Raw genomic sequence first — 21,249 nt, forward strand, 5'->3', positions numbered from 1 at the left:
TTGATCGACTCTGCCATATATTTTTTTCAACAAATGCGAAACATACGAGATGTGAAAAGCTTGAACTGATCAAGTTGCGTTTTATCTAATCATTTATTGTAATGGTTCAGTAATGCATGTACTGTATAAATGTCTTTTACCCACAAGCATTATTATCCCTTAATGACATAAAATCCTAAAATACATTGGTGTTTAGCACACATGTCCAATAAAACTGGTTGTTAACGTACATGTATTGAGAAACTTAGTCTCAGTTTTAGAAATATTTTTGGAGTGATTGAAAAAAATCGATGTTTCAACTCTAGTTTCCATGGGGAAATGCCGCATGAAATTTTGGCAACACTTGAAACACCATTCAGGTTTCTTACCTCTTAAGGGTTCTGACTATCTGTTCTCAGATAACATTAAAAACACAAAATCCGTCAGAATAATTTATCATATGTCATTATCAATCTTTGGCTAACAAGCATTCTATGTACTATACCTCTGCAATATTTAAGCATTATAACCATCAATATGTGTTCTGTACCTATGTTTCAACCTAATCGACACCATTTTGAAAAATCAAATATTTGAACCATGATATTTGTTTTTATATAGAGTGATGGCGAAGCTTGTACAGCCCCCTCCTCGTTTTACCCACCCTGAATGGACAACTTCTAACCTCACAAAGTATGCCAATGCTGAGGGTGAGAGAGCAGCTGCAGAGAGACTAGTGGAAGAATCCAAACGCCTGTCAGATGAAACTGAGAAGAGGACAGAGAAAACACAGAGAGATGTCAACAAAAAATTTGGTAATAAAATTTTCATAATGTTGCAAAAGCTTTTAAAAAAAGAAGGGCTTATATTGAGGGGTAAATGATATTTTGGTAAGGATTCAACTTTATCTGCAAATGAACTTTTCCCCTCAGGAATCCTTCGTTTTTGACAGATTTCTTTAAAACTGAAAATTATCATGACATGTGTTGTGCTATCTAGAAATTCCAGTCTGATTGTAAGATTTTCAAAAGAGTTGTTTAGTTGGCTTCAAATCGTGATATGTACTTATGCTCTTTTAAGTGGTTGTTGCCCACACACACATTTTTTTAACAGAATATTTCTAAGGTGTTTTTTGAGATAATCATCAATAGAATCACAAATTCAACCTTTTTTTATGTTATTTTCAGAACAAAGATTGGAGGATATCAAATACTGGAAGCAGGAACTAGATGATAAATTAAATGCGATAACAACAGAGATAGATAACTTATTGGCATTCAAGACAAGAGTAGAGAAAGCTTTAGAGGCCACAGCTGAACCATTACATATTGCTCGTCAGTGTCTGGGAAATAGGTAAGTTTATTGAGTACACCAACAGTTGCCAAAAACGAAGCCATGTCTGTACATGATAACTGTTAAATGTAGTACATTTCTTAACTTGATATTTAAATCTTCTAATGTCTGTGAGATTTTAAGCAAATGGTAGTGTGTGTAATGTTTAATCATTGAGAATATTCCTTATGTATTATCATCATAACATGCCTATTTATTAGAAAATTAGGAATTTCTCAACTTTCAAAAAATAATAACATATATATATCTATATTTCTTTTCTGTTTTACTTTTAAGATTATATGGTATATCATACTGAAAATAGAACACCAATGATTGTCATTTATTTATCAAATTTTTTATGCATTTGATTTGTAGAGAGAAAAGGGTGTCTATTGATCTAGTCCATGATGACGTACAAAAGCAGTTGATGAAGGAGGTGGAATCAATTGAAGGAGTGCAGGCCCTACTGCAAAGAACCCTCGAACAGGCCACCGAACAGATCAGGTAAACATTCACAGTCAGCAGGTATTAAATTCTGCTCATAGCAACTGTACGGCAATTTTTTAACACTTGCTGCAGGTAAATTTGTGGAGTGGCAGTAGTAACTGAGTATCGAAATATGACACAAATTTTCCAATTATCAGTATGATTTTCCCATATTTCTTTTAAACTCGAGTTTAAAAATGTCATGCCTGAAGTATTTTAGTAAGCCAGGTGTGATATATTCAGGGTATTCCACACTACTGAATCATAATCTGCAGTTATATTTCATGCATGATGTGTGGCAGTGTTAAATCCTGGAAATAAATTTTGCCTCACATTTAACAAATCGGTAGGATATCCATATATAAATGGAGGGTGTGATGGTTTTGTTTTTAGACTGAACCGTAAAGCTAAGTACCAACTGGAGAAGGATTTGAAGGACAAGTTCTCAGCTGTCTCTATAGATGAGTATTGTGGCAACCTCAGGAACAACTCCGCTGGACTTGGATTCAAGGCCGGAGCTGCCAAGATTGAAGCCAAGTGAGTCAAACCTTCACTTTAGCGATAATAAAATATATTAGAAGACAAGATTTATATAGTATGACAGTCAAATGTCTTGATTCGTCAGTGTGCTATATTAACCGTAAGCCTGTGTACCTGGAAGTATTCGTTTAGGGTGCTCATGCTGTAGTAAACAGACATAAACATTGAATTTGCATGTTCCAGTAGTTTGTCACCAATACACTATATTCATACAGAATATAAATAAATATACCATTAAACTGCAATCCTCAAAAATATTCTTGATATATATGCCCTCCAGGATGGTGCAATGATCCTTACATATTTATATCTCCTTAAAGTGATTCTTTAGTAAAACTTTCTAATCAAAGTAAAAACCTGCTAAGATTCTTTAATATCATTCTAAAGATTAAGCATCCCTCCTAAAGGGACATGTGCTTGAGGGCAATTTTCAAACTGGCTTGATTTGCAATCTGGTTGAGTCACATGTCACATGTATTTGCAGTTCTGTGTGCCCTGAGGATTGGCGAGACTTCTCCAATGATAACATTCTGAAAGCAGAACGTGAACGTCAAAGCTCGGTAGATCTTCGATCACTCATCGATGGAATTCTCCAACAAACATCCAATGACATGCGCAAACAGTGTGCTGATGTCAATCTGGCCTTCGACAAGCGTATCTGCGAGACCAAAGATGCCAAGAACAAACTTGAGGACCATCTCAACCATGTAAGTATCCCAGAGTTAATTGTATATACTGATCGCAATTTCATGAACCTTTTTTTTTCAAAATAAACCGTTAAATGTATACTGTAAGTTTATTTATTTTGACACAATCAAATTTTACCACAATATCAATTCTTAACATTTAAGTGCAATGATAAATTTGTAAATCAACAATGATTGTTAGATTAACTATGTATAGAAACTGAAATTAATGCAGTCATATTTTAGCACAATATTTTAAGTACAAAAAATGCTAAGATAAGATAACTCTAAAATATGTATGCTTACAGTATCCAGTATACTGAATTTCATGGTTGTACTGGTTTGGCATGGTTCATGTAGATTAAAGTTTGCACATTGGTTCCCAGGAATTTAGATTTCACAGAATGACCATGAATTAAACACAATAAAACTGTCCACGGACATTTTTAACTATGTAGTATGTGTTTATGTGATGTTTTCAATGATTCATATTGTCCACTAACAATAAAATGTGTTTACAAAATTGTCATTTATTACCAGGTATTACATTGAAATATTCTGTTACAATTAAGTTTCACTTTCCTCCCAGAAAACACACTCCATGGATTCTTTATTTTGTAGACATATAAACAGTACCCCACAAAATCTACTTTATTTGAATCCCTTTATCAAAGGCCCCCTCTTTTTACTGGTAAAGTTTTTTTTGAGACAACCAAAAATTTTGTAACTGTTTATCTGTTCATGGAAATGTATATAAATTGTGAATTTAAAGTATCAAAGTAAAACCTAAATTGTATGATTTTACAATATGAAAGCAATGATGTCAGCTTTTTCTACTATCAGGAAATTACTTATAACCACTACATGCAGCATATTTTATGTCACAGGTGCTCGCTCAAATTAATGAGATTGAGGAGAACATCTCACGACTGCAAAAATCTATCCAGGATAAGTCCCAGCCCATGCAGCTGGCCCAAACCCGACTGGACACAAGGACAAACCGTCCTAATGTGGAACTGTGTCGGGACCCAGTACAGTATAGGCTCATTGAGGAAGTCGGAGAAATTGAGAGCTCTGTCGCTCAACTACAGGAACGCCTTCGCCAAACTGAAGACTCTCTCAAAGGACTTATTCGCAATCAGCTGTCATTGGAAGAGGATATTAGTGTCAAGTCCAACACACTGTTTATTGACGAGGTGGAGTGTATGGGCATGAGGAAGAGCATCAACATCCAAAACTTCTAAAAAGAAGAAGAACTCAAAAGTCTTAATAAATAATGGGATAAAATGACTGACAGATGTACAGAAAGTTCAAACCAAATTGTGTAGCAGGTGGAAAAATATTTAAAATGTGATATGGTGACATTTGTAAAACCTTAAAGAAAAAGTTTTATGCAATAGTGGAAATGTACACCAATGGATAAATTTTACACCCCCCAGCTTTCATTCAGCACTAGCTGCTCCAGGATTCTATTTTAGATTTAAATATCAAAAGTTTGGTTTAATGTTCTTGATCATTTAATTCCAAATCATTTTGCTCATCAAACAAATTTAACATTTCAGATGTAAACACCTAAAGTTTTGTTCATTCTTAGGAATGCCAGGAATTATGAATCAATGCGAGTTGAAACATGTACAGATTTAAGCCCAACTTATGTCGTAATGGATATCATGAGAAAACGTATTAACCTATCTAAAGGTAACCTTTGTTTTAGATGTGATGGATATGTCATTGAAATAATTGGCCTTAAATTTGGGTATATTTCTGTACATACATTTTTGAAATACCTGTATTATAAGGTATTTCTTTAAATTTTATTTACAAAAAAAATAATTGTTTATTGTAAATACAATGTTACTGTAATATAAGAAATAAAATTATACAATCCATCAACTGGTTCTGATCTGGTATTTCACACAATATAGTGTAGTCTATAAGTATCTATATTAATATGAAAAATTATATACCCGGTACTACTTATTCAAAACTTTAAAACAAAGTGAGCAAGGCTCACATAGATATACATTATACCCTCATCCTTTGATATTTTTTATTTCAAAAGTGGTCAAGAGTTATCTTTGACCCTTATGACCATAAACCATCAAAATCTAATTGTGTAGAATTTTATGTAATGATACTATGGTGGAAATATGAACTAAAGCTGCCCTCATGATCATATACCACAGTTACTTAAAGTAAATGTAAAATATTTGTCTGGTCATATAAAAATATCAGCTACAAACTGCAGGGGTCAAACTCTTATATGCTCACTTTTTGACATCTTGTGAATGTAACTGATCAACATCAAAATATGGCATACATACTGAAAATGTCTATAAAATTCAAGAAAATCCTATCTGCCAATCCTGGGAAACAGTGGCAGAGGTCAAAATTTCACAAAGGTCACTGGTATTATCCAATGTTTTCATTAGGTTGGCAATGTAAATAAAATTAGTTTCTATAAAACAATAAGTAGAAGAAGTGTGACGTTCTGATGATTACACAGTCGCCTTCATCAGACAATGTCAAGTGTGTATGATGGTAAGGAATCAAAGGACATTTTCAAATGTACTATAATTCTATGTACACCGAGGTAGAAAATAGTGTTGACTAAACTAGAAAAAACTACTGGTTGCGTGAAGAACTTTTATTGTAAAGTCACTGGTAGCCATCTTGAATAATTCATCAATCTTGAAATATGGCATATACAACCTTAAAATGTAGCATAAACAACAGACCAGCATTGCACACGTCTCCAAGTAACAAAACATTCCCATGGTAGTATTAGAGAAATGAATATATAGTGGTAAAAAGGGGGTGATTAGAGGATGGACAGATGGACCACAGACAAAAAGCAATCATAAAAAGCACACAAATTGTTGATGGACGAACAACTTCATGAGTGATCACTTTGACAATTTTTAATCCCAGCTGATAAATGCTTTAGTTATTTCATTCTGTACACACCAAAAAGACAAGGATTTGTACAAGTTTTCTTTATTTTCATTTGACATAGCAAAGTTTAATAATTTTACCTGTCATTTAATTGTAAGTAAATTCTAAATAGTTTATACCAGTACATAAAATTGTTCCTTCTCAAATAATGTGATGATGAAGTCAATAACATTTTCAGACTCAGAAATAAATAAAACTTTACATGATTTACAATACTTTACCGACTTAAACGACAAATTGAAAACTTTAAATATCCACTGTACACTCAAGCCATTTTGAACAGCAAAAGATGTTTTCAATATAGCACTTAAATGGGATGACAATGTACAGGTTACATGATATAACACAAAACTTTCTATGTATAATCTTAGTTAACTTTATCTGCTCCTTTCATAAAATAAGTTGACAATTTCTTTGAATTTCATTCTTACAATTAAAACTATTTACATAATGTACATGTATAAATATAGGAAGATTTAAGTATAAACATTTAGCTTTTTTTGTATCTAGGTAAATAGATTTCTTCTTCACTGTTAGTGTATCAATACCATAGGCATTTTTATCTTTGTTACAGAAAAATTAGAGAAGTAAAACAAAGGAAAGGTAAACAGGAAGAGAGGAAAGACAGCTGCTAATCTATAAAAATAACATAATTTATAAACATTTTACAAAATCACATCAAATCACATAACTCTAATTTACAAATCTATACACAATGACAAAATGGAAACTTGCTCTTCAGACATTAAAGCCAATTAACAAAAGATTTGTCCTATTTTTATCAATCAGAACAAACTTATTGTAGACAATACACCTATAGATCAAAGTTAAATTCAATGTCCCATTCCAGCACCAAAACATGATCGTAAACTGAGTTTCAGATTTAAGTTCAATGTCCCAATCCAGCACAAAGAAAATGACTGTAAACTGAGTTTCATGAATTTTTTTTTTAAAAAACAGCCAGAAATTTGAAAAAACAAATAAGTAGAATGAAAAAGGAACTGACCTGCATCTTTTCATAATACATCTACACATCAAAAATAAGTTTAATGTATCCATCTGTCAGATCGAAAAATCAATCAAAAAACAACATCTTTAAATTTTATACATTCAGGGGCTTCAACTCTGGAAAAAAATGTTGGGTCTAACCAAATAATAGCTTCGTGTCAGACTTGCATCTTCTCATTTACCTTAGAAAGAAGGAACAGGAATCAAAATGATGATCAGGGCATCATCAGATTGAAACAATAATGATGGAAGTCTTTCCCAAGATGTTAAGCTGGTATGAGACAGATCCTTTATCAATGGGAAAGGTAAGTAAAGCATGATAAAACTCTCCTAAATTGTACAAACCCTGGCTGTTCTGACAATTACACTTATATTTCCAGACTCATGGATCATGAGATAGGCTAAGCCAATCATGGACAACATCACATGTGATTGGCTGCAACTCTCGAAGTCAAAGGAGACAATTCTCGACTTCTGTTTATCATTTTATGATCCTGGGACCAGAAGTCATCCTACTTTTACATCAGCGCACAATCTTTAAGAAAGAAAGTATCATTCTTTTTAAAGTATAATTGTTCAGTGCCACAAAGTTGTACAATAATTCTCAAGGATTGAAATAATACACTCATTAGATAACACAGAGACAGCCATCATGCTCAATCCTGAGGCCACTTTCCAGATAAATTCACTGATATTAAGTTTCCTATTAAATACAGGTGTATTTACAGTTTTTAACAAAGAAACATCAATAAGAAAGAGGAAATCTGAGCACAATCAATTTTAGAAATGTCATGACCAGAGTTTCACTGGTCTTCATTCACTGTACATGCACTTTCAATCAGTCATCACAGTTAATATAAGTTCAGACTAGTTCCATGTTCAATGCTGACAACCCACTGCTATTCCTTAGTAAGAAAAATCACTGCAGCAAACTTATCAGGGCATCAAAGAACTTGCTTTTATCTTCTGTCTTCATTTCCACCACTGCAACAGATTAACATTTATTTACATGGTAAATACATATCATTATTCATTAAAAAAAATCTCAAAGTAGATGCCCTAAAAATAACTATCCAAAAGTCATTAAAAGTCATCAAAATACTGTTTGTATGTCAGTCAAAACCTGCTTTGCATGTCTAATGTGTCATTTAAACGGTTTTCAAACCAAGAAAGCAATTTGAAAAGAGTAAGAGCAAATTTTCAAAATCTATCAAAATTTCATGTGCAATAATATTACAATTATCAATGTTTGCCATGGTTCATATGGCAAAAACTAGGTCTAATTTAAAGTTGAATGTGGTACCAGGTCAATCTCATAGACATAATTTTATGAGAAATATAAAAGCACTTTGATAATGCTGATGAGGGCACCAGTAATAATGTATTTCCTTGGTCTTATTTCCACTCTTTCTACATGATAAGACAACAAACATTTTGATACTTGGTTTCAGTTTGAAGCTTATATTCAATATAGAATTATAATATTTCCATATTTAATCAGATACTCACCAAAAGTGTCAAAGCTGTCCAGTAAAGTGCGAGCATTGGATCCTACAGCTGCTTGTTCAAATGCTTTTCCAAAAAAACTACAAACGAAACATTTTATTATTAACATCTATAATATGACAACCAAAGGAATGCTTTATAACAATGAATTTATGATATTCCATGGAGTTACACTCGATGCTTAAGACCAATGAAATTCCCAAGAAATTTCAGTTTCTCATCACAAACATGGTATGCTTACTTATTCACTCAGATTTTAATCAGTGTAAGGTATAAACACTTCTTCCTCTCGTCGTCAAGCTGTATCAGTGCGATACTTACTTCTTCCTCTCGTCGTCAAGCTGTATCAGTGCGATACTTACTTCTTCCTCTCGTCGTCAAGCTGTATCAGTGCGATACTTACTCCTTCCTCTCGTCGTCAAGCTGTATCAGTGCGATACTTACTTCTTCCTCTCGTCGTCAAGCTGTATCAGTGCGATACTTACTTCTTCCTCTCGTCGTCAAGCTATATCAGTGCGATACTTACTTCTTCCTCTCGTCGTCAAGCTGTATGAGTGCAATACTTACTTCTTCCTCTCGTTGTCAAGCTGTATGAGTGCAATACTTACTTCTTCCTCTCGTTGTCAAGCTGTATCAGTGCGATACTTACTTCTTCCTCTCGTTGTCAAGCTGTATCAGTGCGATACTTACTCCTTCCTCTCGTCGTCAAGCTGTATCAGTGCGATACTTACTCCTTCCTCTCGTCGTCAAGCTGTATCAGTGCGATACTTACTTCTTCCTCTCGTCGTCAAGCTGTATCAGTGCGATACTTACTTCTTCCTCTCGTCGTCAAGCTGTATCAGTGCGATACTTACTTCTTCCTCTCGTCGTCAAGCTGTATGAGTGTGATACTTACTTCTTCCTCTCGTCGTCAAGCTGTAAGGGTGGGATCCCTATCACCAGAGTCGTGCCCTGCTCACTGTCTAACGGTGCTCCCAATACCAGCGGCATCGACCGGGCTCGCTTGTTACGACTCTGACAAACATGTTTATACATGATGAGTTGTATGTACTTAAAACTCTTGATCAAGATATCTTATCTCTCTAGTGATACAAAGAGTTGTAAAGCTGATACTGCTGCAGTATATATCTAATTGTGTGCATTCTTTCATCCCATAATCCATTTAATATCAATTTTACATTATGCAAACACGCAATTTCCAAGTAGCACAAATTCTTATTGGTCAGATGTATCTGATATCTATGTTCAATCTATGCAATAAAACACTTTTACTTTCAGTTCAAGTTACTTCTAAAACCTAACTTTCTTCTTAAGCAAATAAATGACTTTAGCAGAAATTGGTAACAACAAATTTTCAAGTGAATCTAAGAATGAATGAAACTGATGTTAGAGCTGCAGAGAGACTGATTAGTGATACTTACAACAGAACAGTGTGCCTCCTGTGTAAATCTGGCCAGTCTCATTAAACATTGGGGGGTGGAGAAATACTTCACATCTGCTGTACCCTACAGTTCAATTACAAGCAAATATAAACTAATGATTATATAAAAGTATGGATGTGTACACAAAGAATATCAGTACATTGTGAATAATGACAACTAGGGACATAATCAGAAAATTATTATGTCAGGACTTGATTAGAGTTATGAATATTCTTAGTGAATATGACAGTACATGACAATAAATACAAAATCATTTCACTGGTATGACGATTTTTTAATTTGTGAAAATACTGCAGTTTGTATTGATTTTTAGAAATGAAATTTAGGACAGAAAGTTTTATAAGGCATGAAGTTGCTGATAAAGTAATAACAATTGTGGGAGACGGGATCTACAATGTTAATATACTATAAAATCATGTACCGTATCTATACCTGCTTTTGGAGTTTACATTTCACCTGGGCGTTTTGGAGAGTGTTTGCTAATTATATGTAGAAAACTAGGGATGAGGGCAGGGAATTTTTAAAGAAAGTAAATTTAACAAGATCGGTATATCAAATAATGGTAGAAAAACATGATGGTCGCTCAGCAGATGTATTAACACGAATATCGGTATTATAATCATCATGTAAGCAGTCATAACTAAAAAATACAGAGCAGCACTATTTTAGTTTTTTTTTAAATAATGTATTTATGTCAAATTCTTAATAGAACTGGTGAAATGGATTGAAGCTTTTGAAATGTTGAAAATCCTGTCTAACGTTAGTCCTATACACATGCATATCTGGAATAGACCTTAATCAGTCAAGAACATTTCATTATTTGATGCCATGTGTTGATCTAGAGAGAAGTAAGAAACATACCTCCTGTATGAAGGCATAGAGAAAAGGTCCAGCGGAGATCACCTGGTGCATGTCAAGGAAGGTGCGGACCTGTGTGACAAGGGCCTGTAATTGTGTTTTGGCACAGACAAGAGACTTCTCCAAGGCAGTCACATTCCCCCTTAAATATAATCATATTACATAAGCAAGCATTCAAACTGAAATCAGCTAAAACCAAAGAACAACCTAAACATGTTTCAATGCCATAACAATGTTTGGTTTATTGTTGCTTTACATCCTATTAACAGCCAGTACATGGCGAATGCCCCACACAGACCCCAAACTCATGACCCAGAGGTGGCCAAAAAAAATCAGTATTTGATAAATTATTTCTGTATTGTATCACCAATATTAAAAAAGGTAGCAATACCCATCTGTCTTCAAACTCAGAACAATCTATTGTATAGATGTTAAATATTTTGAATATACTAAATTTGGTGTAATCAAATTTTAGCACACCATCACTTTTTGTCATATTAGCATGATAACAACATACAGAACATCCAATTAGCACAATCATATTTCAGTGTTTTCAACACAAAAATTACTAAAATAAGAATGTTTACAGTATACAGAAGGAATGTGGCAATAGGTAAAGTCTATGATTACACTCCTTAATATCCATTCCATTTAATACTCTCTTTGACCAATATTAATTACATTTACACTACAGGGTATGGTGATCAAGAATCTATATTTCAGTATTTACAGTTCTAAGTTAAGTATCTAATACATCAAGATTAATTACATCTCACAAATATCTCTATACTCTCACACATTTCCAGGTAAAACAAAATATTTCAGATAGATATATGTAACCTGTAGAATTACATTACACAACTGCATGTTTCTTACCTCTGTAAAACATCCAGAGCATTGAGAAAGTGGTCTGTGGGACTCTTTCCTTTTTCCTGAATAAAATAGTAATTGTAAAGACATATTAGCATTAAAATAAAAGATACATTTTTCTCCAACTCACAATCAGTTCATAAATAATAGTGAATCAGTATGTCCTTTAAAATATTGCTGACCTTTGACCATTAAATTCTGACATAAATATGTTTCACAAAATTCAGAATCTCAAAATACCACTCATGCGGTGATGACTTTCCTGAAATCTAGGTTTAGTGCTAGACTTGTATACAATACTCCCTGTTTTTGAAGTTTAGAAGTTGCTTATCAAAGGCTATTACTTTAATGAATAGTAAACATCACTCAAATGTACAAGTGATTTGTCAGAGATTTCGGGTGGGGAGTGGGGTGGGGGGTGGGGATTTGATCTGAATTGTATCCATTAAATATGTAGTTGAATAGACAAAAAAAAAAGTATTTTGTGAGTTATCCTACCAGCAGAAAAGCACGAATTAGTTTAAGTTGCAAATAGTTTACTCAAATAGATATTGAATCCTGGTCCCTAAAAGGAAGGTGTACATGGAGCAAAGAGGGGCAATTTTGTGCCCTCGATTCTGATTAATAAGTTTGGAACACATCCCAGACTGTACTTACTATGGACTCTAGTGTTGCTACACATCCAAAGACCACGTCTGTAGCACAGAGCTTGTTCTTGTATCCATATTGAGCAAAGAACGAGGGAAACACAACATCCTGAGGAACCAACCTGACAGATACAAAGGAAGCTTAAAACTGTAGCAGTTCTATTTATAATCAGAAGAATCAAACAAAAACACCTACTTTAACATATCTGGTAAATAGTCCCAATATCTATGGCTGTCTAATCAGTTTGGCAGCAAACAACAAAATGTTTACAGTAAAGTTTCAAAATCTTAATCTCTAAGCCAATTTCATAACTTAGGCCAAATAAAATTAATTCTTAGTTTCTCAGGCCATTTTTTTTGGCTTTATTGCCCTTTTTGTATCAATGTGCATATTAAAAACAGATTTGCAATATTTGAAGACTTTTGGTTACCAGTAAATCAGTTATAGTTACCCGTATTTAGCCATATGGTCCTGGATTAGAGTTTTCACATTGTTTCTCATACTGGAGTCCATTGCAGCAAACTTCTGTTTACACTGCGTAAGAGGCATCCTGAAATGTGTTAATTACTGCATATTATGTACGTTATTACTAGGAAACAAAATTGATATCTAGAATATCAGACAGAAATGCTATTCATGCAAACCCTTGAAATTTTCCTTTATTTGGCAATCAAGAAAGAAAATTTCTGGAAAATTTAGCAGCGATATCTAGATCCTAATATCCTAATGCAATATCCCATGTTGTAATTGTCAAATTGGTAAAGAATAAGAAGGGTTAATAGGTCACTGTTTACCTTAAATATCATCATCTAAGTATTTCATTATTTAGATACAGAAGTACATAACTTTTGGGACAAAAATATTTATGTGAACAAGGCTAACATCACAGTTCCTCTATTCGAGATATGATTGCTACAAAACATAACAGATATAACCTCATATATAGGAACATAATTCATGATTTCAAAGATAATAGATATATATATATACTGACGTTGGATTAAAAATTGGCAAATGGGCGAGACCTGACAGAGTGAATATTAAGTGGTAGTGCTGATGAGAGATTACAACAGATTATGCACACAGAGCAACTAGCCATTATCCACAAAATTACCCCATTTCTGCTAAGAATTCATGCAGTCGTTTCTGTCCTTTCAGGGTCCAGACTTTGAACTTGCAGGCCATGTTGGTAGAGTGACTGATGCTCTCAAAAAGTGACCAGTGTCGATACAAAGGCAGCTGGAGCTCTTCATCAAATGAGATCTTCAGACAGTTTACAGAGAGAATGTTGTCGTCGTCATCTCTGGCAAGTAAAATTTGGTCATTAATGTGCACTCTGGCGCAAGGTACTCCGGATAATTTGACATCCATAAAGCCAAGAAAGTGGAAATCATTAAAACTCTTAAAAATGAAGTATAAAGGAATTCTCTGACCTGGTGTGAAAAGGTCATATCTAACACATTTCATTCTGGCAAACAAGAGTGATTTATTTAGGTTGATGAAACTTGTTGAACATTGCTGTAAGACAAACAGAACTGATAGTTTTTAAGGAAAAGTGTCACATTATTGAAATATTTACTTAGATTCAGGTGAACAGAGCTAATAAAAATATTCTGTAAATGAAATTCAATAAACAGTTGGTGAAGAACTAGTCACCTGTGGTTGTGTCGAGACACGTGGGACTGTAAAGCCATGACATCATCAATGTACTTGTCCCTCGGTGTCTTATAATGGACGTACTGGTCAGTTACTCCCAGGATAGACAACCTACAAACAAGCATTCATTTTCTATTACGTACCTTTTTACTATGAGATGTCACTGCATAGTGTTGTCATAATGGAAATGCATAAATACACAGAGCAAACAGAGCAAGCCTACAATTTGCTGTGAATGACATGTGTAGTGTATGATCAGACAATAGTGATGTTAATTTAACAGCTTGACCGAATGCGCACTATAATAAGTGGTGTGACAGGAGCCAAATCACTAAGGCATATCTCCTATAATCACAACAATAGCACAATTCACTCCTACAGTAAGCACCTCACAACATAATGTATCAACGGTCAAAAAGAAATTTTTATAGTGACCAAAATGTGACATTCACACTAGGTGTACCACAAATATTGTTACCTTATTAAATGACATATTTCAATCCTCAATACTCCAGGGGTTACAGTCACTACATTTTGTACATCCTTGATACTCCCAACTTTTAAAATTTTCAATATCACCCTCTACACCCCAAGAACATTTCATTTGCAAGTTCTGTCATGAAAAACTGTCACCGTGCCCTCAATGTTTTACTATTAGACTGACAGTATTTTGTATCTGTTTGTCACGACATTAACAATCCTACATTAAATATATTATACATCCTTTACTTACCATAAAAGATCATTTGTATCTTTGGACATTTTCCAGGCCAGTTCAAAAATAAGCAATGCTGCCTACAAAAGATAACAACTTTCACTATTTTCTTATTCTTTTATCAACACATGTACACAAAACATAGAGCAAGTATATGTATGAATGACTCAACCACAATGTGAATCATTGTTGTTAGGGAAGTGCAGGACTACTTATTCCAACTTTTATACTAGTACAAGGATTAGTCCAGACAAAATTTACTACCAGAAATGGATAGTATTCCCCAAGCTGTTTGTTTCCTCCTTTGAATTTAAACAAATTATCCAATGAAAAAATATACTGAAACATGGAGAAATGATCCCCAAAAACAGCGTTAATTAGTGTATTTATATTTAATATATTTCCAAATCATGCTGTCATGAGAAAGAAATATCAATTTAACCTAAACACTGTCATATTTTATTCATGTAATATTCGTGTAGGTTATACATTTAAACACTATCCGTCTTTAAAATTCTGACCAAAAAGGCTGTCTGAATTTTCTCAAAACTTCCCCTTTCTCCACAATGGATAATAATCCTCAAATTCAAGAATAGCCCATGTAGTAACAGTAACTGTAACTTCCTTACTTGACAGATTTCTTATCACAAGCTAAAGGAAATCAAAGCTATTCTCATACTTACAGCAGTTCCATATGTAGAAAACTGAGAATATTCAAATAATAATTTGGACCTGAAACCAAACAATAAAACACATAAGAAATTTGAAATACATGTACCCATGGCTATATAAAAGGCATTGGTTTTGTCATCTACTCAGAAATACAGAAATTTCGCTATAAAGAAATAAATATGACAATGTATGCTTTCCTTGAAATCTCTCAATTTTGGGAAATTGCCCTAAAATGTTACCATATTTTGCCAAGGATCTTGTTTTCAGTTTGACATAATGGAATCAGTCCTAATGAAAAAAGGCTGATGGCCTTCTAGGTCACATGACCTAAAAATATGAATCACAGCAATTTGATATCCAAATCTCCCCTTGTATGGAGGCTGGCCTGATCATACATTTTCATATAGTTACTATGTTTACTACATCAAATTACACCTGATTACCAGGTAACATAATTACAGTTCCATGTATGTTAGAACATTAATACTAAAAAGATAAGAACTGGTTGACAACCTTTCCTTAAAATTAAAGCTGATACAAATCTTTTATAAAAAATTGTTTCACCTTTCTTCATTCCATATTCGTTTTTGTCGTTTCTTTTCTAAGTAATCATCATCAAATCTTTTCCTCTTCCCAGACGCCTCGGAATCATCACTCTCATTACCCGATTCATCGTCAGTCTTGAATGCAATGAAAAGATATCCTTCGTTAAATTCCCTGATCATTATAATACTGCTGTTATAATCAAACTATCATTCAAGTATTTTCCCATTAGCTTTGTACACCGACTGCGTAGTAGCTATAGCTGTGATGTCGAGTGGAAAAGATTGTAATTTATAAAATCATTTCACCAATAGAACAATACTTAAAGACTTGTCTTGTATAGGACATGATTGTAAAGAAAGTCTTCTCCATATCAGGTATACTAAACGATATAAAAAAATCTCCTTATACTGTTTACTATATTGGAGAACATAAATCATTATAAGGAATTCCATTTCTTTGGTTCAATTAACTGGGAGGGATTTTAGACATCTAGGCCTGTTCTCCAATAAAAATGCTTGACAAATTAATTTTAACTGAGATATTTATTGTATAATGGTTATCATGACCGTATTTATCAAACAATAAGCCATTACCTGGTAATAAGCCCATCTATATATTGTTTTTTATACAGATTTACCAGCAAATACCATTACACTGTCTTGTAACAAGCAAATGCCCGCCTACTGACCTTAAGTCAGCTAAATGTTAGGATGCTGACTTCCTAAGCTCACTGCAAGGTAATACTGATGGTATTGCTGGGTATTTCAAGTAATTAAAGATGTTAATATTGAAAAATTTCAGTTTTTTTACAACCAGTGTGGGAAGCACCATCATGTTTATCTATTATAACATTTATTGATATCAGTTATCAATACCTCATCTCTGAAGACTTGGTCATATTCTGGCAGGTCCTCAAACTCATCCTCCTTCATTAGCAGTTTCACCTGTACAGCATTGTATACATTGTGTATGTCTATAGGACGATGACTGCAAATACATAAAGATGAACATAGTTTATCTTTATAATAGTTTATACTGTATAAAGGATGTTGACTGGTAGAATAAACAATGTTGAACATCTACTACAGTAATAGCTAATGTTTATCCTGACAAAATTGAAGGCAAAAGCAAAATGAGTGACACCTAACCTCAAAGCCAGTACAAGATACCATTATGTGACCCAGAGATGCATCTGAGGTACATCAAAAGATCAAATTTGTCATCTTATCTTACCCACAAGGTGTCGTACATGGAACCTTCAATTTTGCCTTGAAAATGTTCAATAGGTGCAGAGAGCATAACTAATACAGTTCTAAAGATGTGAATTTAATCATTTTGCCAAGTATCTAAATATTTAACATTATATATCATAACAATGACTATCACAATTTTCATGAAACTGCAAGTCTAAAGAAGTGTAGTAGCTTGCTGGAAAAAAGTAGCACTAGATTCTACCACAATGATATTTTCCGTACCCAACTTTCCAAGGTAGTCCATGCTTATAATTTATCAGTACACTTCTGACCAACTTTAATTGTTAGACATTCAAATTAAAAACCTCTAGCATAAGCCAAATCTGACTAAAGGCCAATTTTCATCCAAGAGTTCTATCACATATAGTGACTTACAAAATGAAACATTTCAGAGGAATCAATTATATACTCCAAAGTTCTCATAAGTTAACAAGTTTTTGATATGTTTATATATGGCTGTCATTAGTCTCCTGGAGACAACACTGTGATCAGACAGACACTGTCACCCAGAAAGAAGGAGACTGATGGTGGAACTGAATGCCTTTGCAGATGTGGTGTGAAACATTACATGAATGGAAGATCAGGTATGCAGAATTGACAGAGGAATGTGGCAGAAAATCCTGGCAAGCATGGAACGTCTCTGTGGAAGCAACTGCAAAGGATTCCTGACCAAATCATACTGGGAGATGCTAGGCACCTTTGGCATCTAGCAAGAAAGACTAACAAGAAAGAAGGCAGTGATAGAGCCGGCATCATGATGGCTGTTGATGCAGGAAAAAGAAAGAGCTGGAAGGTAACCGTTCGAGAGTAGGGACTGATCACCCCTGCTAACCCACCAACTAGAGGGAGTGCCAGGATAGGGGTTGAAGCACTTGATGATGGATGGACCTGGCTGATGACCATGGTGGATAAGAAGCAACAACAGTGAATTCAGGTACTCATTTTTAACATAAAATCAGTTCAGTGTGTCTGTATCAGTTGTATACTGTACCTGTCACAGATATAGAAGCGGACACATTCTTCAGGCTGTAATGTCTCCACTACATCTATTGTACCTCCACAGTTTATCATCAAAACATGCTTGATCTGTAAAGCAATAATAACAGAGGTGATTAGAGAGTGATTAATCTGGACTGTACGTTAAAGAACAGCAGGAAGAGGAAGGAATGAGTAATGAATATTGCATTGCCGTATAAAATTCCAAATTTATTTAATAAGGGAAAAATTTCCCAGAACATATGGATTAAATACATGTTTAAATTGTGGTAAGCCAAGAGTATTTACTTATGAAGAGCCCTGAAGCAATATGAATGTCATGTATTAACAATGAAGAAACCTGAGAGTTTGTATGATTAATCATTTAATTGACCGCAACAATTACAAACTACTAATCCTTGACATAATCAATCCTGAGAGTTTGTATGATCAATCATTTGATTGACGACAACAATTTCAAACTACTAATCCTTGACTAAATTAGTCAATCTCAACACCATTAACAGTGAGTATAACAATGATAGGAAATGGGATAAAATCCATAATCGACTATCCGTTAAAATCAGATAGACTATTTGATTTCTATGGAAAGTGAATGCATTCTATTGCAGTAATATTTTCTGTTTTTTTTTTTTAAACTTTGACCTTAAATACATTACCTGAAATTTGTATAAAAAGATTGAACATTATTGGCACTTGGCATCTTTATTATGCAAACTATGAATCTTGTTTTTGCTAAAACACAAGCAAATATCAAGGTACAAATGATAGATTATGAAATATTACAATCAATCATCAGATAAGGCTAAATGATTAGATAATCAATTACATATCCCATCATGGTCCCATCACAAGACTATGTTAACAATTAATTCTGAAGGAAACAAGTTACCCCTTCGGAATTCTCTATGTATGCACGCTCCAACTCCTCACGTCCAGATACAGGCACTATAGTGTACAGTATCTGGTCACTCTGAAACAAGCACTGAAACAAAAAACACTGGTGTTAACTGGACACTAAATACACCATCACAAATAAGCTGCAACATTAAAAGAAAGGGATCAAAGGGTATATTCACAATGTAATTTATCATTACATAAATAACATCAGAATTGACACTTATATTGTATATCGTTTGCTAAATTCATAAATGAAGTTGCTATTTATGATACTGAAAATTCACGTCATTCCTATAACAACTTTCCTGTATATATAACATTAAAACAATATTAATAAAATATAATAGAAAATAGGAAAAGAAATGAAACCAATTGACGGATGCCAAAATTGCAAAGACAATTAAATGACAGAGTTCACAAATGACTCAGAAATTCACAGATTACAGGGTACGTGAAAGTAATTCCTGATGCATATTTGCTTATTTGCAACTGGCAGCCTTGAAAGACTTTAATCAGTGATGTAAAATACAAATATAGTAAGAGATTCAAAACTTCTTTAAAAAAACATTGATTTCAAATTTTATATTTTTAATTCAAGAAATAAGTAAACTTTAGCTGTTTTGCAGTTATGACATGAAATGAAACCAGTTGTAATTGATAATCATTTGAGTATGTGTATTCAATTATCAATTATAAAACTGAACTGGTTCCAATCACTAATTATTACTGTAAAACATACATTACACTGTCACTTATCATGTGATACATATGAAGTGCTATGGTGTCATGACTGAAATATAATAAATATAGTGTAATATATCAATATATAGTCAACCAATGTGATCCATCAAATATATGGAGTGACAATAATTTTATCTTTCTACATGATCATAATTACCTGGAGTATTTTGCATGCACACAGAGCATCAACATCAAAGGCAACCAAAACCAGAATTCTCTGCAAAAAAAACAAACAAACAAAAACACTTAGTTGATCAAGAGAAAATAGAATGTAACTAGATCAATAATATTATGAATCAAGTATAAATCTAAAAAAAAATAATTGTTATAATTGATAGCTAATTAGTTAATGTGTGTTTTTAATGTAAATACTTTCTTGTGCATAATGTGAAAAAATCACAAATACTCTAAGTGACACTTATAGATCAATGTGACATGGGTTCAAAAATCATGTTGATAATTTTCCATTACTTTTCATTTTGTATTTTCTAATGGTGTTTTTCTTTTGTTAGTGTATTTTGTCTTTTTTCATTCACATTTTTTTCTTTTCTTTTGTTTAAATTTCAAATGAAAAGTTATTCACTGAGAAAGAATTCTGTCTAGACTGTACATACATTTAGCAGTTTAGTTTGTATTTATTGTATGCAAATTTCACAGGAACTCATGTTTAGATATAGCATAATCCCTGATGCTAAAGTTAACCAAAATACTTCTTTACTGATTAACTGTAAATGAGACACCTTAAAGACATGTTATATGGAGTTTTTAAAACTGTCAAGAAAGAAAATTTCTCCATGTTTCAACCAAGAATTGATCAAATAAAAAATATCTAATAATATGCAGACAAGAGAATAGCTTTAACCGCGATTAATATCTAATGTAATCACTACAAGATATGGGCTCAACTCATCTTTTAGGATTATTAATTCATTTTATTATTTTCATTTTACAGCTTTCAGTTCTTTAGCTAAGCTCAAAGTGATATTTTTCATAGTGGCTATCTGTGATTTTATTTGCTTCTCATTACTTGTATCGTGGTAGTAACTTTTTGGGTTAAAACTACTGTTCTAATGTTAGCATGCATGTAATTGTTACATATACCTAACAATTCTGAATAAAGCCCAAAATGTTATGCCTTAATCTCAATTTCTGTATCGATCAGCTGTTTATGTGTGTCGAAATAATAGCTAATGTAAGTATTTTCTATATACCTGATCACGACTCCTTCACATAGACAATCGTGCTAGGTGACATATATTGCATCACGAGAAACAGATAAATGTTTTGTTTTAAAATATGCATGCGCGTTAAAAACAAATTACGTGAATGAGCTTATGAATGGTCAAATTTCATACAAGCAAATAAGATACTAGTGATCGTACAGATACTTACATGATTTTGCACAACATCATAAAAACCCTTTCTGAAATCTTTCACAAACATTTTTTCATTTGTAC

General features: G+C 33.3%; 2 protein-coding genes across 2 annotated transcripts; one reads left to right on the forward strand and one right to left on the reverse strand.

Annotated features, from left to right (window-relative positions):
- The first annotated feature begins 604 nt into the window (after window positions 1–604).
- On the forward strand, window positions 605–4,450 carry LOC132549564 (tektin-1-like). Its single transcript, XM_060213540.1, has 6 exons — window positions 605–794; window positions 1,167–1,332; window positions 1,690–1,818; window positions 2,194–2,337; window positions 2,825–3,047; window positions 3,914–4,450. The coding sequence occupies exons 1-6, from the start codon at window positions 605–607 to the stop codon at window positions 4,268–4,270; spliced, it is 1,209 nt and encodes a 402-aa protein (XP_060069523.1). The 3' UTR covers window positions 4,271–4,450.
- Window positions 4,451–7,439: 2,989 nt separating this feature from the next.
- On the reverse strand, window positions 7,440–21,235 carry LOC132548898 (cell division control protein 45 homolog). Its single transcript, XM_060212833.1, has 18 exons — window positions 21,185–21,235; window positions 19,950–20,009; window positions 19,044–19,136; window positions 18,147–18,241; window positions 16,778–16,889; window positions 15,921–16,036; window positions 15,368–15,416; window positions 14,703–14,764; window positions 13,970–14,080; window positions 13,428–13,616; window positions 12,765–12,863; window positions 12,323–12,434; window positions 11,672–11,727; window positions 10,799–10,937; window positions 9,917–10,000; window positions 9,391–9,509; window positions 8,499–8,575; window positions 7,440–7,973 (listed from the first exon to the last, which is right to left on the reverse strand). Exons 1-18 carry the CDS (start codon window positions 21,233–21,235, stop codon window positions 7,909–7,911), a joined length of 1,689 nt encoding a protein of 562 aa, XP_060068816.1. The 3' UTR covers window positions 7,440–7,908.
- Window positions 21,236–21,249: the final 14 nt, after the last annotated feature.

The sequence above is a fragment of the Ylistrum balloti genome, unplaced genomic scaffold (assembly GCF_031769215.1).
Source record: "Ylistrum balloti isolate Yb309-2 unplaced genomic scaffold, AGI_CSIRO_Ybal_v1 Utg369562, whole genome shotgun sequence".
NCBI lineage: Eukaryota > Metazoa > Mollusca > Bivalvia > Pectinida > Pectinidae > Ylistrum > Ylistrum balloti.

Excerpts from the sequence above, each read along its gene's own strand:
- LOC132549564 (XM_060213540.1), top strand. The coding sequence starts at position 605 with ATGGCGAAGCTTGTACAGCCCCCTCCTCGTTTTACCCACCCTGAATGG. Across the intron at positions 1,819-2,193 it reads CAGGCCACCGAACAGATCAG|ACTGAACCGTAAAGCTAAGT; the intron begins GTAAACATTCAC and ends TTTTGTTTTTAG. Across the intron at positions 3,048-3,913 it reads TTGAGGACCATCTCAACCAT|GTGCTCGCTCAAATTAATGA; the intron begins GTAAGTATCCCA and ends TTTATGTCACAG.
- LOC132548898 (XM_060212833.1), bottom strand. The coding sequence starts at position 21,235 with ATGTTTGTGAAAGATTTCAGAAAGGGTTTTTATGATGTTGTGCAAAAT. Across the intron at positions 16,890-18,146 it reads CGCTTCTATATCTGTGACAG|TCATCGTCCTATAGACATAC; the intron begins GTACAGTATACA and ends ATGTATTTGCAG. Across the intron at positions 11,728-12,322 it reads TAGCAACACTAGAGTCCATA|GAAAAAGGAAAGAGTCCCAC; the intron begins GTAAGTACAGTC and ends TATTTTATTCAG.